General features: G+C 45.3%; 1 protein-coding gene across 1 annotated transcript in view; it reads right to left on the bottom strand.

Annotated features, from left to right (window-relative positions):
* Positions 1–959: 959 nt before the first annotated feature.
* LOC104910456 (uncharacterized) overlaps positions 960–23,532 on the bottom strand; it is a 73,503-nt gene continuing 50,930 nt past the window's right edge. The window contains exons 3-4 of the mRNA XM_085219982.1: positions 13,804–13,875; positions 960–1,769 (exon numbers count right to left, since the gene is read on the bottom strand). Coding sequence (XP_085076108.1) covers positions 1,668–1,769; positions 13,804–13,875 — 174 coding nt within the window. The 3' untranslated portion in view covers positions 960–1,667. The remainder of the gene's footprint in view (positions 1,770–13,803; positions 13,876–23,532) is intronic.

Below are 23,532 nucleotides of genomic sequence, written 5' to 3'. Positions count from 1 at the left end.
TTTTGGCACCTCTGTGGCCTCTATCAAACTGTAAGGACTCCTTTCTTTACAGAAAAGACTGTTCTGATGAAATCAACAGTAACAGCCGCAGTACTGAGGAAGAGGACCACAAGTGCTAATCTGATTTACAAGGGCAAGATGTGGTGCCCCTCAAAATAAGAGTCGCATCTTTCTGCAGTCCAGCATGTCCTGGTTTCTGCTGGGACATTTCTTCATAGTGTTTCAGTTGTTGCTGAGCAGCGCTGCACAGAGCCAGGGACGTTTCAGTTATTAGTTTCTTGTACTGTCCTGACAGAGAGGGGGGCTGTGGGGGCACAAGGAGCTGGGTGGGGGCAGAACCAGGACAGCTGAACTACACTGGCCAAAGGGATATTCCATACCATATGGCATCATGCAAAAAAAAAACTTGAGGAACAGTGGGGAGTTGGCTAGGGGGGTAGCAGCTGTTCAGGGACTGGCTGAGCATCTGCCAGTGAGTGGTGAGCAATTAATTCTGTTGTGTATCACTTGTTTTGTGGTTATTTACTATTATTTTTTTCCTCTTCCTTTTCTGTTTTATTAAATGGTTTTATCTTAAGTCACAAGCTCTACTTTGTGGTGTTGTTTTTTTTTTCCTGATTCTCTCCCCCATCTCACTGGGAGGGAGAGGTGAGAAAATGGCTGTGTGGAATTGAGCTGCCTGCCAGGTTAAACCACAACACAGTAACTTGATGTAAAATCAAGGTAAAATTGAACACACTAAGGCCCCTGCATGAGACTCTGATGCTCTGCTTAGGCATAATACCTTCCTCAGCTGACAACCTCAAAACTGGTAGTCAGGGTACATGGCAAATTTGGTTGTAATAATTTCATCCTTTTATCTTTCTTCTGTCTCGAAGGAACTAACCCTCTATGGCATGCCACAAAAAATACCTTTTAAAGTACCCATTCTCAGATTATCAAACTAGAAACTCCACAGCTTCTTGAAAACCTTTATTTGCCTATAACAAATACACCTGTCACAATTCAGCTGGGCTGGCATTTACATTATGCAAATACATAAAACTGACACGGTCATAGCAGACCAGGTCTCTATCTCCTCTGCAAACACCATCTCGAGTCCTTAAAGACATGACAATGAAACAAAGGTCATTAATGTCCATGCAATAGGAACAACATCTTCTGAACAGAACCGAAAGATGAGTCAGTCAAATGGCCATCATGCTCCTTGGGCTCCCTCAGGATGGAGTTGACCATGAGGGATCACTTCTCTTCCATGACTTGACCTTAGGGTTAAATCTGGTTCCTTTTCTGCCCCAAGAGCATGTTGGTACTGTTGGATTCCTCTTCTCCTGTTATTAAGTTGGAGCAAAGGCCCTAGCACTATCCAAATCCATCCCTACCAGATTACCTCAGAAGGAAATTTTAGTTACTCAGTTGTATACTACCCAAGCAAGGCAAAATTCCACCTTGATGCAGATCCATTTAAAATTACTCATTCAGAAAGATGTGAGGGTGGAGGACAAGAAGGAAGAGAAGATGGCTGTGCAACTTAAATCTTTTTTTTCTAGAAATAAGGACAATGGGTGCAGTGACAAATAAAGACAGTGACAAATATTTTCTTCCATTCACTAGACTTAGTGTCTGTCTCACAAACTTTCTGAAGCAGTCTCCGGTGACACAGGCCATCATTCCAGGAACAGCTGACAGAGAAGTAGAAGTAGCAGGTCATAAAGGCACCCCTTGCCTTCATACAGCAAGAGTGGTGGATGGTTCACATCTTCTCTTGCCTGGGAGAAGCAATGGTATCATTTAGGGATGAAGGGAAGCAAACTGGGACAGGTCACAGAAAGGTCTGGCAATGGACTCGACACGTCTGACCTGACACCCTCATCACAAATGTGAGAACGATTTCCCTCTGACACTGCAGACAAGACAAGCTTGTATAAATCACATACAGTGATGCATGCGTGCACAGAGCTATATGTGATATATATAAAGTACACACCAAAATAACACCAAGGAGTACAGATGCCAAAGCAGGGATAAAATTAGCTTATTAGAGAAGGGGCAAAATCTTATAAGATCATGGAAAAAAAGCCTATTTTGAACAGTAATGATCATGCTTCAAAAATAGTGGATATTCTTGGCTTGCAGCCCCACATACCACAACAGACGATGATCACTCTGGATCTTACGAGAGAAAAATCAGCCAGAAGGTCCATAGCAGATATTCCAGAAAAAAAAAAAAAAAGAAAAAAAAAAAAGGACTGCATGTATCATGGTTCTGCAGCAAATTATTTCCTTGGCATCATATAGTGTACAGTGTGAAAGCAGCCTTCTTCTGAGTTGCGATTTTCTTAAAATCAGCAGCTCAAACATGGCAAAAATAAGCAGAAGATTGGAAATAGTTTTCAAAACCCATTCTTTTAAGGTTAATTCTGTATTAACTACACAGAAAGCAATGTTGGCAGAGAATGCCAGGATGCCATCCTTGAGAATTAGCCCAGATAAAGCAAGAAAGTTAATAATGTCAAATGAGTATAAACTAGACTAAAATAATGCTGTATTTAGCTCAATTACTTCACAAAAACCAAGATAAGGTGCAAAAAGAGGCTGCAAACAAAAGAAAATGGGTCAGACAGTTGTCAGCACCTGTAACTTGCACTTGGATAATGTGCCTAAGGATATCAAAGGAGGCATACATGCATCCCAGGCCTAGGAAGCATTTAGCAATACTACTATAAAGATGTGGCTAATAAATACAAGGTAGAAGTAAGCTGTAGTAAAGGATACTATGATATTAAACAATAATTAATCAGTTTCAAATGATGACATTAATTACATTAAGCAATAATAAATGCAAACTGTAATCAGAATTGGCATGCCCAAAACTTGTGAAGAGCACCCAGATAGGGAACAACAAGAGCCTGTTTGAAAAGACACGCTCTGCCCCACTTATGGGCACTGAGACTTCTATTGCAAAACTTTGAGTAAAATCCCTCTCAGGCACTTTCTAAAGACAATGTGACACCTGATAACCAAACACAGCTCTGAGTGTAATCCTGCCAGTTCAGTTTACAGCACAAATTTTCATAACTTCCCTATCCTTTCTGCTGCCATTTTACTGGATTACTTGGTCACCGCACAATGGATAAATTACACACACATGGTAACTTAATATCTCTCGCCCACAAGCAGTCCAACTGATAGCTTGAAGTGGGGTGCTGACCTTGGTTATCCTACCTTCTTTATTCCTCCTGCAAGAAACCACAAAAAAAACCTCAAGTGAAATTGTCCTAATCTCTCCTGGAGATATTGATTTCAGTCTGATGTGAGCATTATTTGAAGCTTCATGAAGCGAACATCGTGTATAAAAAAGTTTGTGGTGTGTACAGCAGTAAAATTGCTTTCAAAACTTAAACTCGTCAGTTCACCGTGAGATACCCAAGTGTATGCATTAACCCTTGGCATGCTGGCATTTTCTGAGATGTCACCCATGGCCAAGATGAGCACAGCCTGTGATCCCTCACATAGTCACCCGCCCACTGCTGTAACCACACAGCAGCTCCAAATGTCCTATTCATACTCCATTTCCAGAAAGCAAGGAATTATTACTGAACTCATTTTATATACAAGCAACATTAAGGAATTAACAGATATGGTCATCAGATGATTCAGGTTTATGACTGCTGTATTATAATGTTTAACTGCCGTGTCCAGCCAGAAGACACGATTAGAATGTCATAAAACACATAAACATGACAATTGTTGTGATGCTACAAAAGCAATAAGCAGCTAGCTCTAATCATAAATGCAGACAATATATGCATACATTTCAGTACTTCATCTTGCATATTTGAAAAAAACATATATTTAGTGTTAACTAAGTATATGAATCATCCACTTCACCTGTCAGAAAAGAAATACCTATGTCAGTCATTCCTGTAGACCTCTGCCAGACCCCACATGTGAAACCCAGATGGTCATACAGCAACCCAGTTCACAAACCAGAATGGACTGTTTTGCTTCAAGGGCGTGCTCCTCTCGAGCACCACCGCATTCTGGCTCCAATGATGGTGGGAGCCACTGATGAAGAGCAGCTGAACATGAAGAGGAAAATACAGTGAGCTGAAGGAAGACAAGATGGAACAACGTCACCGTTTATTTTTTCCAGATTTATAGCAACTGTATTCTGAGAGGATGTAAGGCCTCAAAACTTTTGATCCAAAGTTTTGGTGGTGCCCACATGTACAAGGATGAAGCAGTGTGTGGCTGTGGAGCTGTGTAACCTGCTGTTCCCTTCTCAGGATCTGATCTGGGCATTCATGCAAACATTTGTAATCCCATGGGGTTACTTTAGAGAAGCAAAAATGCCTGAAATAGGAGAAAGCCCAAATGTTTATCATTACATCCTGCATGTATCAAATGAAATCAGAAAGGGAAAGGACCAACACACAGAGCCAATGAACATCCAACCTTTGTGGCGAAGAGGCAGCATCTTGGCCTACAGGGATGCTGAGGAAATGCTTGTTAACAGCAAAAAATTAGACTGTAGCACAATAAAGTCATCACTGAGCTGAGGTGGGGTGCATTACTCTGCAAGACAGCACACACAACTGCTGACCACTGTGCAATAAAAATACAACAGGAAGAGCGAGCAAGGAGGGAGAACTGCCATCTATGGGTAAGGGATTAGCCAAAAATGCTTGCTACAAGAGACAAGTGCCAAAATCAGAGCATAAGCATCAACTTCATTAAAAGCATGAAGACAGAGCTTGGGCGTAAAATGTGGGCAGGGCAGAAGGAAGACAGTGTGGGAATTGCTCAGCTCCTCTCCTGACCACATTCAGTATCACCATGCTGTCCAGGAGGTCTCCAGCTGTGCTATTATCACAGAATCACAGAAACACCAAGGTTGGAAAAGACCTACAAGATCATCCAGTCCAACCATCCATGTATCACCAATAGTTCTCACTAAACCATATCCCTCAATACAATGTCCAAATGTTCTTTGAACACCCCCAGGGTCGGTGATTCCACCACCTCCCTGGGCAGCCCATTCCACTGCCTGACCACTCTTTCAGAGAAGTAGATTATTCCAAGCTGAGGACTGGTGGGATTCCATCCCTTGACAAGTTACCACTTTGCCGGGCTAGAGTAACGGATTAGCTTTGTGTCCCGCTGCAGTGTGAAACACAGAATCATAGAGACATCTAGATTGGAAAAGACCTTCAAGATCACAGCTAGTGATGGCTCCCCTCTCCTCTCAGCCTCCTCTATTACAGACTAAACAGCCCCAGTTCCCTCAGGCATTAGGCAAAGTACAGCTTAAAATCTCCTGCAGGTTCTCTTAAACTAATTGCTACACTGTTTTTGCAACAGCAAACAGGCAGTAAGCTTTGGTAGCTCACCACTGGGCCCTGAGTCCAGACTGCATTGACAGAAGATTTTAAGCTGCTATGTGCACTAGGGTCAGCACTGACTTATCTCAACTATTGCAAAACCTGAAGAAAGCTTCATCCAGGGCCAGAAAGTTATCGTTAGCAGTTACTCACTACTGAAAACGCCCAAAGTTGAGCACCCAGGCTCCTCAGGGACCCAGCTCCCAGCCAGCAAAGCAGACACAGCCCACCCTGTTGAGCAAGACCCATCTCCTGGCCTATCTATAAACAACTAGGCCTCTGGGCTCAGTCCCTTTTTGCACCTCTGTAAGATCTTTAGGTTTGAAAGGGTCTTTTGAGGTAGGACTCATCCACTTTTCTTGAGGCTGCCGAATGATAAGCTTACATCATGCACATTGCTCAGGGTGGAGGCAAACTTAGTGGCAGAACAGGGCATTCCAATGGCTCCTTTTATGTCTCACAGTTCATTTGCATCCTTCTTCTCTGCCTTCAAGGCAACTTCCAGTCCATCAAACACCTATTTTTAGCCCCCAGAAAAGAGATAAAACATCTTTCCACTTGGCCAATGCACAGACACAGAATCACAAAATTGCAGGGGTTGGAAGGGACCTCAAAAGATCATCAAATTCAACCCCTCTGCTAAAGCAGGTTCCTTACAATAGGTCACACAAGTAGGCATCCAGGGAGGTCTTGAATATTTCCATAGGAGGTGACTCCACAACCTTTCTGGGCAACCTATTCCAGTGCTCCATCACCCTTAGCAAAAAGTTCCTTTGTATGCTTTTGTGGAACTTCCTATGTTCAAGTTTTAGGCGATTGCTCCCTGTCCTACTGCTTCGCACCACCAAGAGGAGCCTGGACTCATCCATTTGCCTTCCAGCTCCCTTTAGATATTTATAAACATTAATCACATTCCCCCTCAGTACTCTGAACAGATCCAGATTACTCAGCCTTTTCTCATGTATGAGATGCTCCACGCCATTTATCATTGTGGCCTTTCTCAGACTCCTTCTAGAACATCCCTGTCTTTTTTGAACTGGGGAGCCCAGAATTGGACACAGTATTCTAAATGTGGCCTCACCAGGGCAGAACAGATCACTTCCCTTGTCCAGTCCCAGCACCAACCCCTGGGGAACACCGCTAGTTACAGGCCTCCAACCAGACTCTGCACCGCTGATAACAACTGTTCTTCTTAATGTTTAGCCAGTGTCCCTGAGACTTATAAAATCCTCTCCTCCCCACCACTTCAAGCAGGATGCTCATTTTATCAAGGAGATGAGGGCATTACCCTATTTAAGTGCTTAAGGAACCCAGAGGCCCTCAAATCTCTGCATTCCACCAACCCCAGCAAACAAAACCTTAGAAGACAGAGAGAGAGCCTTGCACAGGAGTAGTGGCCTGGCATGGGCTTGGTGACCCTGCAACAAGGAGAGGGTAAGAGGTCCAAATATCCAAGCCCCAATCCCCAACACTCTGCTGATGATGAAGGTGTCAGACCAGAGCAAGTTTCCAAAAGTGAAGGGAAGAAGGAGGGAAGCCAGCTGTTATGCTGGATGAACTTCATCTGAGAAAAGCCAGCCAGACTGAGAGCAGCCAAGTGAAAATGAGGCTTTTCACTGAGAGCCACTGATACTGCAGAAAGCACCCAGCTCCAGTTAAACACGCCACTAGAACCTGATGCTGCCTATTCCTTAAGGTAATTGTCACAACTTATCCCTGTTCTCTGGATGGAAAATTGAGGCACGGCTTGTGAGCAAAGAGACCGGTGGCAGAAGCAAGCAACTGACCCAAGCCTCTGCAACACTTTCTGGTCCTAAGGGGTATGGATGGAAGGAGAAGATGTACACAGCCCCTATATGGATGGGGTGAGAGCTCAGCCAAGGGGGGTGAACCATACAATCTTAGTGTGATTCTTTTTCCTTCACTATACAGACACTCTCGCATTCTCTCTATTTGCCAAGTTACAAGTGAACAACAGTTTACATAATGCAGCAAATTATGTATTTTCCTTGATCTCAAGTGAGAATCTTGAAAACATATCATCAACATCAGTCCCCTTCTCAAAACAAGGCAATGGGTTGCACCTCTGAAAGCACATGTCAGGCATCAGGGAGACAGAAGCATACAAAAGGCTCTCCAGAGTCACAGCTGTTCAGATAAAAAAGCTTGTCTATCTAAAGATTATCCATTTTTATAACATATTTAGTCACACTGCAATATGGACTGGACAGCGCATGCTGAGCATTCTGCAAATACACGCAGAAAATAAAGTTTCTGTCCTAAAAAAGCTTATGGTGAGGAAGTGAAGGGGAGGAGACAGCTCAGCAAAGGCAGATGGATATCTAGAGGGAATTTCCAGTGCATGGGAGATGCAGTGATGTGCACAAAAGATCTCAAAAGATATGCTGAACAAGAGAGCCCTGACACACAGGGCTCATTTTTTCACCTTTTCACATCTGCAGACCACTGCTGGTAGTGATATACTGTGTATATTTCAGTACTACCATCCCATTATAGGTGCTGTGTCACCATGTGCTGTTCAGGGTGTCACAGCGTAAGGACACAAAAATTTTAGCATCCAAAAGAGGGCTACAGAGATAGTGAAGGGTATGAAGGGCAAGACATGTGAGAAGCAGCTGAGGTCCCTGGGTGTGCTCAGCACAGAGCAGAGGAGCTGATGGGAGGCCTGATGGCAGCTGCAGCTCCTCACAGGGAGCGGAGGGCAGCGCTGAGCTCTGTGTGACAGTGACAGGGCCCGAGGGAACGGCATGGAGCTGTGTCAGGGGAGGAGCAGGTAGGGGTCAGGGACAGGGTCTGCACCAGAGGGTGATGGGCATGGAATGGGCTGCCCAAGGTACTGGTCATGGCCCCAAGCTGCCAGAGTTCATGGACATTGCTCTCAGACACAGGGTTTGAATTTTAGGTGGTCCCGTTTGGAGCCAGAAGTTGGAGTTGATAATTCTTTTGGGTCCCTTCCAGCTCTGGATATCTGACGATTCTCTGAGTTCAGGACACTGGCACAACAGATATCTTTCTGGTCCCTACCAGGACCACCACTGCTAGTGAGACATGGCCCAGCTGAACTGCACTGCCTCGGTGATGATACCTATCCCTCAGGAACGTGCTTACAGTGCCTGTCAGGGTGTATGAGCACAGAGGGCAGGCTCAGACAAGCTCACAGATGTGGGCTGTGTCCAGACTCCTCTCAAAAGAGAAGAAAACTCAAGGGCACTTGTTAGCAGAGGCCCAAGCTCTCAATATCCAAAGCCACAAGAAACATATTGGACTCAAGTCCTCCTGCACATGGTGCAGACACCGCACATACAATTCAACCAGACAAATGCAGACCATACACTAACAATGTAGGGGAATGCAGTCCCATGCTGTGAATCTCAAATACAGCCAAAGCCACAGTCAGAAATAAGTTCTGTGTGATCCTACAGCCTTCTGCAACCCTGATCACATCAGCAGTCTAAAATCCTCCCATCAGCCTGGAAGAGTAAAAACACAAAGAAACCGATAACAAAAAAATCTGGAGGCTCAGAAGGAGTCTCACCCAAAGGCTGCAAGGAAGCCCAGGCATTTGTACATCTGAGCTAAGCAGCACTGAAAGCTGTCACGACTCACCTCACTTCCCAAGTAGCCACGGCAGGACCTGAACTCCCTGCGCACACTCCTCCTTTCTCCTTTTTTCAGTCAAGCGAGACCTATACAACATCACAACAAAAGACATGTCAGCAAGCCAAACCTTGTCCCTTCCCTCCAACCAAAAAGCTTCATTTCCTCTCTTCTTCAAAATACTGCTGTTAAGTAAACCAATTATATATAAAAGCTATCACTCCATCCCCCAAGGTTGCAATCAAAGGTAGGGAGTGAAAATCCTCCAGCGACGTGAATGTAATTGCATGCAGGGTGTGACATGCCCCTGGGGTGGGGATGGTGTTCTACAGTGCTGTGCCCATCTCATAGTGAACACCTGCAGTGAATCAGCAATGGAGCACCAAAACAAGCCTGCTGGCTCCTCCAGATGATATGGTGCTCCTGGGATGTTCGCCAAGAGGGCACGAGCATCACCAAGAGGGCACACACTTTTCCTGGTGGCCATCTCCAGGCCTTAGGGAGATCCCACACTACACTCTGGTCACCCAAAGGTGACAAGGGACATCCAGCGGGCACCAGGTGCTGCTCTCTGCTGCAGCTCTGCTTTCTCCCCAAATCAGGGCTTGCTCTTCTTCCTCCAGGCCACAGGACCCCCTGTAAGGGTAGCTGTATATCACACAGCGCCTTTGGAAGACAGAGTTTGAACCACAGTGGGGGGGAATGGGACCTTTATTAACATCAGAATAGCATCGTCAGGCAGTGTACTTAACCGAGTGACATTTGCACTGCTAAGTTTGGGAAGTATGAGAAGCATTCTTGAAGAATGGATGAGGGGGAGGGACAGGCAGTCTTTGGCCTTCTTTAATTTGCTGCCAAACACTCTGTGATTCAAAGTCCATGCTCCTCCTTCACTCAGAGGTGCCACCCCGAGCTGCCTCAGTGCTGATGCCAGCAAACCCGGAGATGTGCTGCACTAACCCATGTGAGTCGGCACTGGGCTTGGATCAGGCAGGCTGTCTGGAACAGAGAAAATACCGACAGCTCCCACTGAAATAAGATGGAGTAAATTGTGGACTTCTGTGTCAAATAAGGAAAGCAGATGCTTAACTCCAGAAAGCCAAGTCTGATGACACTGCTGACATGATACACTGCAGAGCTCAGTAACAGACAGCAACAATCCCTACATTCACACTGATTTAAGAATTTGTGAATGATTATTTTCAGGTGCAAATATATGAACTCATCTGGAAAATCAACATTAATACCTGCAGCAAGAGTAGATGAGCTGCACTAACAGCATGTAGCAAAATCACTGCTCCCGAAAAACAACCCATCCCTGGGCTTTGCCATGGATTTTGTAGAAGGAAATTAAGCGTCTATCTTGCTCTTGTTGCTGATGGGTAAGAGAAGGAAATGTAAGTTTCAGTAACCTTTCTAGGCCTGTTTTCTGCTAACATAATCAACACCTGCATCTTCAATTAGTTCCATGGAAGTCCAGAGAAATGTGCCTCTGGAAAGCCAAGCCATGAGACGTCTTCAGGGGAGCTACTGCCCACATCCAACAAAAACATTAATTAATCCCCAAGCGTGCCAAGTCTGCTGGCATACGAGGTGAGCCAAGAATCTTCCTCAGCACCAACAGTGGGATATTTGAGGGAGCTTTTGAGGAATCCAGGAGTGAGCCTGTGCAACCAGCTGCAGCTGCTCAGCTACTCCTTGCTCTCCTGGATCACTTCCCAAGTGATTTGCACACACACAAAATCCAGGCTTAGTTTCAGTAAAAGTGGGCATCAAACACTCTGACATCAAGCACGATGATTAAAGACACTCAGTTAGTAGGAAAGATTAAAAGAACTAAGTATGTCTAACTTGGCTAAGCAATGAGTAAGAGGAGACATGATAAAAGACTCCAGGCATCCGAATGAAGGGAGTGGCACTGAATTAAAGAACTGAATAGTTTGAATGAATAAAATATCTTTTTGAGGAATGGATCCATCAACGATCTCCCAAGAGATAAGGCACAGGTCTCATTTTTTAGGCATTTAAAACTAGAATCTGCGTTTTTGAGGAGAAATCCACACTGCCCTGAAGGCAGTATGCATCAAACCCTTTCATCTCCCATGCGGGATGCTACAAACAAAGTGTGCGGTGCCACAGGGAAGCACAGTCAACTTGGGAAGAGGCAATTGTTTAATTCCACCTCACCCAAGAAACAGATACACTTTTTCACTGCATGATATAATAATATTGAAAAAGTAAAAAATGGGTCTGTAACCAAGATTTTCAGTATCCTCTGCAGCTGATTCAGACTCTTTGCTGGGTAATTTCAACCTACAGTGGTTTTCATCCCTGCTTCCTTCAGCACACCCTAATGCAAGGTTAAAAAATTAAATAAAAAAAATAAAAAAGAGGGATATAACCACCATTGTATTCTAAACTAACAGGTCTGGATGCACTACCTCATCCTACTACTTTCACCCTTAGGTGAAAGTGCCAGGCAGGAACCCATGGCTCACCTGCTACAGAAGACAACAGGGTCAGTGTGTGATGGAACCTTCAACAAAAAAAGCCCCGTGGCATGAGAAGGCAAGAAAATCCTGGAAAGCAATCCAATACCCAACTCTGCTGATATAGTACCCCTCAAAGAAAAGCACTCTCTGGTAACAGTGATCTGATGAGCTTTGTAAAGATTAGATGCAAGTCCTGAGCCCTGAGAAAACTGCCTGGGATGAGAGCTAAGCCTGTTGCATTGAGTTTGTCCTCAAAACTATGTGTGATGCATGTATGTACCTTAACACCAAATATATGAAGCCAAGATTTTGGAAATTTTCACGCAACCTCTAAAGTCCAGACTTAGGAAGGTCTCCTGACCACCTCCACAGGCATGGACAGAGGATGTGTTCAAGGGAAGAAGCCTGCCCTAATCTTTATTTACAGAATGCACACAGAGCATTAAGTCAGGCCAGGTGGGCTGCAAGCAACACCAGCTTATCAACACCTTTGATAATATACAGGGGTTAGCAATTCACCCCCAGAAGGTCTTGCAGGTGTTCCTCCTTATATCCTTGAAGCAACTTGGCCACTGAGAATTGCTGGGTATGATTTACAAGGCTCAGATTTGGGTATTTGGCAGGCTCCTTCTCCCTCAACAGGGAGAAACCAAAGCCCCTTTGCTGAGGGTGCAATTTAAATCACAGTCAAGTTCACTCAGTGGCCACAAGTCATGGAAGGGGTGGCTGGGCTGGTGAGTTCACATAGGGCCATCGGGTCTAGGAGAAAACCAGCGAGGGAAAAAACAAAGGTGAAGAGTTTTCCTCTAATTAATTCCCTAAACCAGTTCAGTGGGGTTCAAGCAAGTACTAGAAATCTTTCCCCTTTTGGCATGAGCTTGATCAGCTGAACGGCAACATGTGACCACAATCCAAGGCAACCTTTGTTTGCAAGACCAAGAGTGGATCTTTTTGATTTATATTTCTTTTCTTTCCCACAGCAAGCTTTTAGGTCTGCAGCAGCTCTTCTCCATGGGAACAGGAGATCCACTGTTTACTGGCTGGTGAGTTTTATAGTTTTATTGCAAAGCTGAAACAGCAACTTCTCTATTTATTTATCATTATCATTATTTTACATGTAGAGCATTTTAGCATGCAGTGAATCATCTTGCTTTATTCTTGCATGTCTCTCTGGAAGGCTGAAATACACCACCAGGCATCAAGATTCACGCTAAACGCTGAAGAAACATGATCCTACTTAATTTGAGAGGAAGGCTCATTCAAAGTGGAGCAACCTCTGCACTTACATCATGGGGGAAAAAAGACAAGATTTGAAGCATCTAAAAGATATCATGATGTCTTCTACCAAACATTTCTCCTTCTATCTAGAATCAGCTGTTTCCATCACTGCAGCAACACTGATGCTCAAGATAACCGTGCTCAGGCTATTGCTGCCATACAGAAGTACAGGCTTGCAGGTTGTAGTCAGACACTCACTTCCTCCCCTTCTGAAGTTGGGTTATTCCTGCTCAGGCCATTTCTGCAGTTTTACCCCGCTGTCACCAGGGATTCAGAGCTCCTGCAGCTCACCCCACACCAACAGCTTCAGAAAATTGAGGAATGAAATGGATAATTTTGACACCGTAGGGAAGTAAGGGTTATTATTTTTTCTTTTTTTTTTTTTCTATTTTGCCATGCAGCTAATCAGCAAGAAACAATTACCTCCCATGTGGCCAACACACTGACAAGTTTCTAATATCCAAAACACAGGGTTGGTTGGTGTAATTCATATGCAAAAAAAAAAAAAAAAAAAAAAAAAAGCCCCAAAAACAAATAAAAAGAAGAGAAGCCTGAGAGAAGAGCAGGTTGGGATGTATTGAGTGCAGGTATATCCCCTGCACTCATCCAGCCCCACACTGCAACCCTGGGACCTGCAGCTGAGCCCCAGGGGGATGTGCTCGCTAGAAAGACCCAGGAAGGATGAGACATGCACTTTCTCACACTGACACACAGCTTTGAGTATCTAAGTCAATCCCTGCTCCTGCTCAATCTTTGCTGGCAGCCATTTGCAACAGACATTTTCCAAATGCTTCCTGCAGCATTCCCTGCTCTCCCACACTACAATAATCATTACACTATTTTTACTCGAGATCTGAGAACGTGTCAGCGAGAGACAAGAGCTTTTCAGGAGGCAGTCTGGCACAGGGAATACCAGCACTGCTACAGAGCAAGCCGTAGGTGGTGACCTGCGGTCCCAAAGTGCTTTGGGATGGAGCAAAGCAGCACAGAAGGGCCCCAAGCACTGCTGTGAGAAGCCTGGAAAGAGTTACCGCCAGCTTCGGAGGGTTGCTCCTTCCCAACAAGGCAGGAGGGGTGAAGAATGCAAGTGACGCAGCAGCATCCTGGCAGGAGAGAGGAAAAAAAAAAAAAAAAAAAAGTAAAACAAAAAGGCCAACAAAAAAACTAAGGCTCTTTGGATGAGGTTCAGGATGACTACACTTTTACTGTAAGTGTTTGGTAACTCGGAGTCGCATAACCCTCCTCTGCCCACTTGGGGCTACAGCAGATGGATTACGACAAGAACCACTCTACAGACATGCACACACGCCCCAATTCCCTGTCCAAGGGAGGACAAAAAAATATAACAAATTAAGCTGTGTTTCCCATTTAACAGAGACCGATTGCTATTTATTTAACAATTTTAAAGTGTTATTTTAGCCTTCCCGGTCTGTGTGTGTTCAGAGGCTGTTTCTGGGACATGAGCCAAAGTCTATCAGAGCAACTTGGCACCACGAGAGAGAGGAAAAAATGAAGGGAGGTGATGGGTAATGCTTCCCGCACTGACAGTCCCTGGACCTGGACAGGGCGAAGAGGAAGAATGGGGACGGCCATGGAAAAGCCAGGTGCTGGCAAAGGCTACCCACTTCCCAGAGCAAGTACACTGCAGCACCAAGAGCTCCAGAACAAGTGCACTGAGGGAAGAAAGAAGACACTGAGCATCTCCCATGGGTAACCTCGAGGTTCTCCTCGGGATCTTGCACCCAGATTCCCTCCTCCTCCCTTTGCCATCAACCTCCCCAGGGGTAGCATCAAATCCACTGTCCCTCCCTAAAGATGAGGTCTGGGGCTCTCTTTTGCTCCTGCTGATTTTGTTGTGCCTCTGGATCAGCATTTGGGATTGATGTTGAGCAGACAGGTAGAGGCAAGACGCGGCATGTCAAAAGGAGAAGGCTGATGCCCCAAATGAGTTCTCCTTCCCTTCAAGTACTTATTGCTCCCTCTCCCAGGTTCAGAGCAGATGAGACAGCTTTCAAACACCATGATGCCATGAAATCAAGTGCCAGGCAGACATGGAGAGTCATCCTGCACATTGCTAAGGCAATAAAGAACATAATGGGAACCTACTTGGCACCCAGCAATGAAGACTGCAAAACATGCAGCTCAGTCAACAACCAGTCCATTTCACACTCACAAAATATGTTTTATCAGTTAAAAAATTTTCCATCTTTTCCCACATTGCAGCATAAAACACTGTCCGCACCTCCCACTTTCCCTACTGCTCACTCTGTAGCACACAGCTGCACCACAACAGCTGACTTGTGGGGTTAAGAAATACTTGCATGCTAGTACACAGACAGCTCTCACTAGTTTCTTCATCAAAGTCCAATTCAGAGCCTGCTGAAGTGGATGGGAGGCCCCAGTTTTCCCAGATTTGGGCCAATAGGATGGTGGCTGAACCAACACTATGAAGTCCTGCCTCTGAGGATGCTCCAGGGGCTCCCTGCTGAAGGAGCTCCCTGTATGCATGCTTTCCCAGTGCTATATGATGAATTAACCATGTTTGCTGTCAGTCTGGGGCTTGCAGGCAGAAAGTTCTCAGAAGCTTTACTAGTCCTTCAGCAGATGTGGAAGGCAAGGACCTGCCATGTTCACCCAACTCCAGACACACAGTGTCTGGGACAGGCAGTACTAACCCAGACACATGCAGGAGCCTGGCAAAAGGGCTGTGCTTAGCCAGAAAGTTGAGTAGTTACAGCCACTTAGACTACCTCAATAAAGTTATTAAAACAAGTGCAGATGTGCACCGAGGGCATATGGAACCCATCCTCCAGAGACGCATCCAAATGAGGTCCCTACATGAGTATCTCCAATGAAGCAAAGCATTAGGTTGGATGGGGAACAGAGCAACCTGATCTAGTGGCATGCAACTCTACTCACAGCAGAGGGTTGGAACTGGGTGCTCTCTAAGGACCCTTTCAACCCAAGCCATTCTATGATGATGCTATGAAAGCAAGGCTTGTTGCTGAGCAAGGAGGTGATTGCGAGGGATAACTCTGGCACCATACAAGCAGCTTTCCTCCATGCCACCCTGCAACAGCACAGTGACCCCAGACTGGGCAAGTGGGAGCAGCATGCAGTGAGTTGACTCTCAGAGCCACAGTATCTCTGCTGGGACTAGAAGTTTACTGCTACTCCTCTTGAGTTATACCTGAGACTGCAGCTTTACAGCTCAGCACTGGCATAAGCTCAGCTCTCAGCAAACTCAATTGGAGGACACTTGCACTGATACAACACGGTGTGGAGGAACTGCCTGGAAGCCTTCAGGCCTTCTGCTGAAAGCAAATCAAATCAAAACAAATCAAAATAAAACAAAACAAAACAAGTATTTCCTCCTTAGATCAAGTCCACATCCAACAGAACTTGCACATGCTGCAACACAAACCGCTGCCCCATGGGAGCTCTTTGCTCCATGCTGTGCACTAGAACCTCTCTTGGTTTTATTTACAAGCAGCGTCAGAACTCCTGTCAACATGTCCAGCACGGTTGCCAGCCGCTCACCTCCCTGCAGCATGGGTTTACAGTTGCATTTGACTTCTTTCCAGCTAAGTCCCAGCCTGTTAGCCATGAAGAGGCCAAATCACTTATTTACTTCTTCACCTTCTCTGTCAACTTTATAAAACAAATTGAAATTGTTTTTTGAACTAGTTAGATCACCACAAGTCAGATTCAGTGCCACATGTCACAATCAAGCTTCTTTTTTTTTTTCTTTTTTTCCAAGGGAAATTTTAGCCCTGACTGGGTTAGAGCTGAAATCCAGACCTTGGTAGCAAGACTCACATCTTCCTCCGAGACACCATGCCCAGACGCCATGCTCAGTGTGGGATCACAGCCTGGCAATGGAGCCCTGCACAACACATGGGAAGGTTCTGCAGCCTACAAAAAGAAGCAGGCATACCCAGTAGCTCTGCCTATCTGTAATCTTCCTCTCAAGGCACTTTTATATCCTCCTGTTATTTTAAAAGCTAGCATGCACTGGTTTAGCTTTGCTGCTACGCATTCTTAATATCAACCAGAAAACTCTTTTTTCTTGCAGTAAAACCCCTTTTTTCCCTCGGGGGCACAGCTGGTAGGGCAGAATAGACTCAGCATTTAGCATTTAATTGTAAGCATGAGTATCAGCTTGAATCATCCTGGCTTGCAGGGCCCAAGACCATTCCCAGCGGCTGTGAACACTGTCAGATGGCCGCTGTAGGGGTATTTGGTTCAGCATTCATGGAGGAGGAAATCAGCAACTTGCATCAGCACAGGGTGACCAGTTTGTGGTCAACTGAATCAAGAGTCAAAAGCCCAGTGTAATGCTGTCATGTTGGAAATCTGGTCTGGGTGATGGGGCTCAGCAGAACCAAAGGGCAGCAGTCAGAAGCAAGCCAAAACTCAGATGCAAGGGCTGCAGAGAGGTCCAGCAGCCATCCAGCCCCAGGCCACTCAGCTTATTTGTCTCTGCGCCACTCTCCAAGGCAACACCAGCCCGGCTTCTGCCAAGAAGGAAGCCGGTCTCAGCCGCAGTTCCCAGCCACCAGCAGCCTTCTCCCTGCCATCCAGGAAGGGCTGCTGTGCTGCTAACAAAGCATTTTCTAACACTTATTGGGCCAGATCCAGAAGCATTCATTTTCCCTCACCACCACCACGATGAACTGAAACCTATACTCTGAGAAATAGCAGCCTGCCCTACTGCCACTGGGCACAACTGCAAGGCAGCAGCCAGAAACCACGTCCTCCTGGGCAGCTTTCTGCTGGTCCTGTGCTCAGACAAGGGGAGATGCTGACTGACACCTTCCTGGGTGCTTCAAATCCACCATTCCCTTCAAAGCTTGATCCAAAGCAGATGTTCAGCTGTCTCTCCTCTTCCTGCCCTTCCTCCTGCATCTCATCCATTGTCCTGGCCAAAACATGTCGCTACGTTGTGAAATAAGTGCCGAAGACAGCACCTCAGCAAATCATACCCAGCACCTGCGGTGGTTGTTTTTTTTCCCCCTAAGTTTAGCATATGCAAATCTTCCAGTCATTCCTCATAAGTGAAGCTTCCCAAACAGAAGCTTCATCTTCCCAAGCTGCCTGCTTCGAATATGAAAATATTAAAAACAGAGAGGATGGATGCTCTATTTGAAGCAAGGTTCCACAAGACAACAGAGACTGAATTGTCACCTTTGCCATTTTTCTGTAGGCTATTTGAAGTCTGCCTTTCTTGTAACAGCATCCAATCCTTAATACACAATCAGTTTAAGATTCACTGCATCTCCCAGGTCCTTTCTGCAGTTAATGTGTTATTGTTCATTTTGGGTACACGCATTCAATTGCCAACTGCACTAATTTGTCTTTACTGAATTTATTTTTCTTGTCTTCAGCCTACCCCTGTAACTCATTAAGACAACTGTAAGCAAGGAGAATACTGAGTGAAGTATGAGCAACAGCTCTGGTTACACTTGCGTCCTTTGCAGTCTACCGCTCAATTCACTAGAGAAAGTAGAACCTAGGCAGACCACTCAAAACACCCTTTCGATCCTACAGTAAACTGTTTTTGAAGTATTGCTTCTTAAATACTCAGTTATGACTACTTCATCATATTTCCCAAGTTTGGTTGTCAAAATAGCAGGATATCCTCAGGAACTACCCAACATCTTCCAGCACTTTGTTTTGGTACAGTCACTAAAATCTCAGGACTGATACAGGTTTTCCTCCTAGTTTGCAACCCCTCCATCCCTCACGACAGACCACTGCATCAGTCGGTAGCACAGCTCAGAGCTGGTAACTCATACAGCGCAAGTAAAGATGGATGAGTTCTGCAGTTATTCCAAGCTTTCTTAAAATTTATTATCCACTCTTCATCAGGGATCATAATCACCTTCTGATTGTTCTTCAAGTCTTATTTTCCAAGGTAGGTCTCACCAATCTCTTCACTGATTGCTCATGGCTGAGCTCCAGTGCTGCAGGGACTCACAACAAAAAGCAAATATCCGAAGAGTTAATGATTTTTTTCCCATGAACTTTATCTCATAAACATTAATTCCACTGGAAAAAGGAATGTTTCATTTAAAAAGAGCAGCTGTTAGGAAGAATAATGCAGGGCTTAGAAAGAAATTTAAGAAAATAAAATAAAATAAAATAAAGGGAAGCAAGGGGAGAAAGCAAAATAACACTTCCAGAAAGTTTTCCAAAGGAAATGAGTAATCACTTGTTGTTAAATGATAAATCACAATCCTCGGGAAGTGGCATTGTCTGTGGTCTATTTTTAATGAGAAAACACCCGTGTCACTGGCATGAGGGCTGCACATGCTGACGGGATGAGTCTGCGGGCAGTGGGAGCTCAACACTCATGGGTAACCATCACCTCATTCCTGTCATTCCCACTGCTTATCAGGAACCAAAACAGCATGAAAAGCAAGTGGCTTGGAGGAAGAAAAAGGCACCCTGGACAACAAACAAGGCTGTTGCTTTCCAGGGAAGGAGGATAGGAGGAAACGCTACAGACCAAGAGAAGGAACAAGGCCACACGTGCAGACTCGGGGCTGTTTGCTTATGCTTTCCATGGGCCAAGGATGCGCACACAGCCACAGGTGAGCTCTGTCCTACTAGGTGAGCCTACGTCCTACCAGGAAACAAATCCTGTGAGTCCCCAGGATGCAGAATTTGGGCACACAACAACTCTTCAGCCTCTTTTCTCTAAGTTCTGCTACTGAGACTGAGAGCTTTCCTGGGAAGCTGAGGGCTGCTGCAATAGGGCCAGTACCTCATGCTGCAGCTCCATTTGTCACTGAACACTTCAGAGGTATAATGAGCCTCATTTGAGGTTGATAATGAGTCTCACATTCCTGTGGTGACATGACTCAGGCCCTCGACCATGTGATACCAAGAGGCCATGCCAGGGAAGGAAAACTGAAGTCAGTGAAGCACATCTAGGATCATATACCTTCCCATTCAATAAGGAGGACCTCCTCCACAGAAAGTGATGGAGAGCACGCAGATGGATCCGGTAGTGCTCAGTAAAGGCAATAGACCAGCATTCCTGGGACAGGGAAGGGCTGAGTGCTGCCCACGGCTCTGCACCACATAGCACAGGGTACCCTGAGGACTTTCAGATCTGTAGGAAGATGCCGGGGAGCAATGAGAGAATGAGAGGCAGTCTCCACCCATGACTCAGAGATGCCATCTGACTCTCAGGAACATAGAGCTGAGATGAAAGAGTGTGCTCTGCCTGTTTTCAGTGATGTATTACTTTGCAACTCTGCACCTTCACTTAGCTTTCACTGACCCGGTGCAAAAAGACTGTAATTATTCAATTTCTCAACTATTTCTAACATTCTTTCCACATATGAAGTTTAAGCTTTTTTTTCCCCCTTCCTTTTAATAGGAACAAAACCCTACAGTTTGCAAGAGATTATACAACACACACACACACACCACTGCTCCAAAACAGCATCTGAAAGCATTTGTTTGATGTTTTCCACTCCCCCACTATAAAACACCACCCTGCTGGTCTCATTTATTGTGTGGCATTTTGCAACGAAGCGTAAAAACGGAATTAATCATAGCCCTGAAAAACACAAACTTCTTCTCTGAGGTTAGAAGTAACCATTTGGAAGGAAAACTTCCAGGAGACAGAGGGACTGACAGGGCTGGAGACTGAAGTCCCTCTTTTCAAAGGCCAAGTGTGTCCCAATATATCCCTTGGACAGCTGCCCTGAGCCAAAGTTATAATAATTTATTCTTTCTGCTTGCCTACGGATCAGTTCAAGTAGCAAGGAGATTTGGTACAAAATCAGGACAAATACCCAAAGTGAACAGGGAGGTTCAACAGGCGAACATGTCGTAAATCCAACAGGAGGTTTTAGCTCTCACTGCAGCTTTTGCACAGGCTGATGTCCAGAGCCTTGGCTCTGGTCCCTGCCTCCTGTGCTGGGATGCTGCGGAATTTGGGCACCTTCCCCTCTTGGGCAGCGCTCAGCATCCCAGTGCGAGTACCGACACTCAGCCCTGGCAGGAGGCGTTGCTTCAGCAAGTCAGAAACATGGAAATCTGGAAAGCCTATGCCAAAAGAAAAATCATTATCATCTTTATATTTTCTGGCTCAACACCATTTAAGAAAATTACCTTCTACATAAATCAACGTCCCCTTTCTTCACTTCTGCAGATTTAATGCTTTGCGTGAATTCAAGGAGTGGCTTCTGTCAAGGAAGAAGTTGGGAAAAACCATGAGGCTATTTTTTACATTAGATGTTGTAGCAGAGATTTGCAGAGAGCTTTGGAATCCCTTTGCATGGGAGGCAAAACATTAATAATTTTAAACCCTCCTTTTAAATTAAAAAGAGCATTCAAAGAAACTATTGAAAGAGAAAAACCATCAAGCCCGCTGTCACATCCAACTCAAACACTGACGTTTTCTCTCAAGCACCAAAAGCGGTTTCAATGAGCTGGCAACCAAAGAATTTACCTTTCCCTTACTCGCCCTTGCCCCACATTGGCTCTGTGGCCCCTCTCTGCTCACCCTGAATCACAGAACCGTAGTATCATTAAGGCTGGAAAAGATCATCTAGTCATCTAGTCCAACCATCAACCAGTCCCCACCATGCCCACTTATCCATGCCCCTTAGTGCCACATCTCCATGTTCTTGAATATCTCCATGGACAGTGGCTCCACAACCTCCCTGGGCAGCCTGTGCCAATGCCTCACCACTCCATCTGAGAAGTTTTTCCTAATACCCAACCTGAGCATCTCCCGGCACAACTTAAAGCCATTACCTCTTGTCCCTGCATACAAAGCACTCAGCACTGCTTGCACATCTGCTGAGTTCTCCTCACAGCTTCAGAAAGAGGAGTAGACCTAGGAGCAGAGGCAGTTCAAGCAAATACCAAACTTCTTGCAAGGGATGCAAAACATTTTGCTACACTTGCTCTCCTTCTCTGACAAGTTATCAGATTTTTTTTTTTTTCCTTTTTAACTTTGCAACTTAAGATAAGGTCAATCACATACTTCAGGCTGATGGCAAAGAGGTTCAGTTACGGAACTGGCTCACTGGATTTCCACTGTGCTGTTCAACTGCCTGAATGTGTCTATGAATCCCTCACCTCTACAAGTCGGCAGGGACCAGAGAGGTGGTGGATGCCCCTCCTTGGAGACATTCAAAATCAGGCTGGACAAGGCCCTCAGCAACCTGGTCCAGGACCATATCCAGGTGGCTTTTGGAGATCTCCAAGGAAAAGACCCCACAGTCTCTCTGGGCAACCTGTGCCAGTGCTGCTTTCCTCCAAAGGACCATGCAGCAGCTGGTGGAGCTGCTCCACAAGTCAACTCCTTTGTCCTTCTGCACTCTGAGTTTCTTTTTTTCACAGCAAAATTCAAGAATTTTCATCACTGAATAAAGTTTTTTTGAGCAATGTGCAGCAGGGAGGAGCAGGGTGGCAGGGGTGATTGGGATGTTGGCAAAGGCAACTCTGGTACAAAATGGCATGGCAGGCACTGGGAAAAAAAAGTTAATAAAAAAAGTTGTTGTTTTTTTTTTTTTAAAAAAAAACAACTGCTTTGTTTTAGAATAGGAAGGGAAGAAATAAAACAATCAATAATTGATCTTCTTTTCTTTTTAATCAACAATCCCAGACCTTTGTCTGTGCCGGTGAAACGTTCTCCTTATTCAAAGCACATGTGCATCTGCCTGTCTCAGCTACTGATACCATTTCTTATCAGCATGTAAACAAAGGATATTATCTTCATATTTAAGAGACAAAGAAAGGCTGACAGGGACAGGCCCACCTCGCTATCGAGGCTTTTGCAAGAGCAGGAACAATGTGGCAGCCCAAGATTTAGGGCTGCTCTCACAGCCTGGCCACGCAGCCAGCAGCTATCCTGGTATCAGGGCAGCCAACCAAAGTATGTGCTCCGAAAGGTCTTCATGCCCCACAGCTGCATTCTCGACTTCCAGATGTTTGCAGAGAAAGGGTCATTATCCTTTTCCTCCACCTCTCAGACTGCCAGCAAGAAGTCCCAGCTCTTGGACACTGAACAGCAGGACATCTTCACACTAATTTGAAACTCCAGTGCAGCACAGTCATGCTCTGAAACCCATTAATCTCAGTGATGTTTTGGCCTGGGCCATCGTACTGCAACAACATGGGACACAAAGCCTAAAGCACCAAGATCTGGAGCCCTCTGGCTCAGTACCCAAACCCAAGCAGCACAGAGCAATCCAACCTCTGCAACCTCCGTGGCAGCCACTAAAACCACAGTGCCTCTGATCTCAAAGGAGAGGATGCAGTCCCTGAGATTGCTTCTGCCCGCTGCAGTGAAAACAAAGACAAAATTAGTTCTCCACCAGAGAAGTGGCAACTGTCCTGCTCTCAGGCACTTGCAGGGGCAAGCTTAATTGCAGCAGGGATCATGGAAGTCAGCCTTACCCTTGCTGGTATATTTTCGGAGAAACAATACATGCAAACACTGGCAGAGCACTATCTCACTTCTCTGCAAAGGGTGCTTAAATAAGTCCTTTTCTTTTGGAAAAACAGGGGAAAACCCACATGTCAACAGGTCCACTGATCAAGCGCCATCTCCAGTAGTTTTTTTAGACAGTTATGAACTTGAAATGTATTTTGTCTCCTGCTCCAGCAGTTCCTAAACAGTGCGAGCTAAATATTTATAGAAGAGTCACTGTTTGTTTAAGTTTCAGCCCCTACTTGCTGAGCTCCACGATGCCCAGACCCCAATATGACAGCAGATTACAGAAGAGCTT

This window comes from Meleagris gallopavo, chromosome 3, assembly GCF_905368555.1.
Source record: "Meleagris gallopavo chromosome 3, MGAL_WU_HG_1.1, whole genome shotgun sequence".
Lineage (NCBI taxonomy): Eukaryota > Metazoa > Chordata > Aves > Galliformes > Phasianidae > Meleagris > Meleagris gallopavo.
This window is presented reverse-complemented; position numbering and strand designations above follow the sequence as displayed.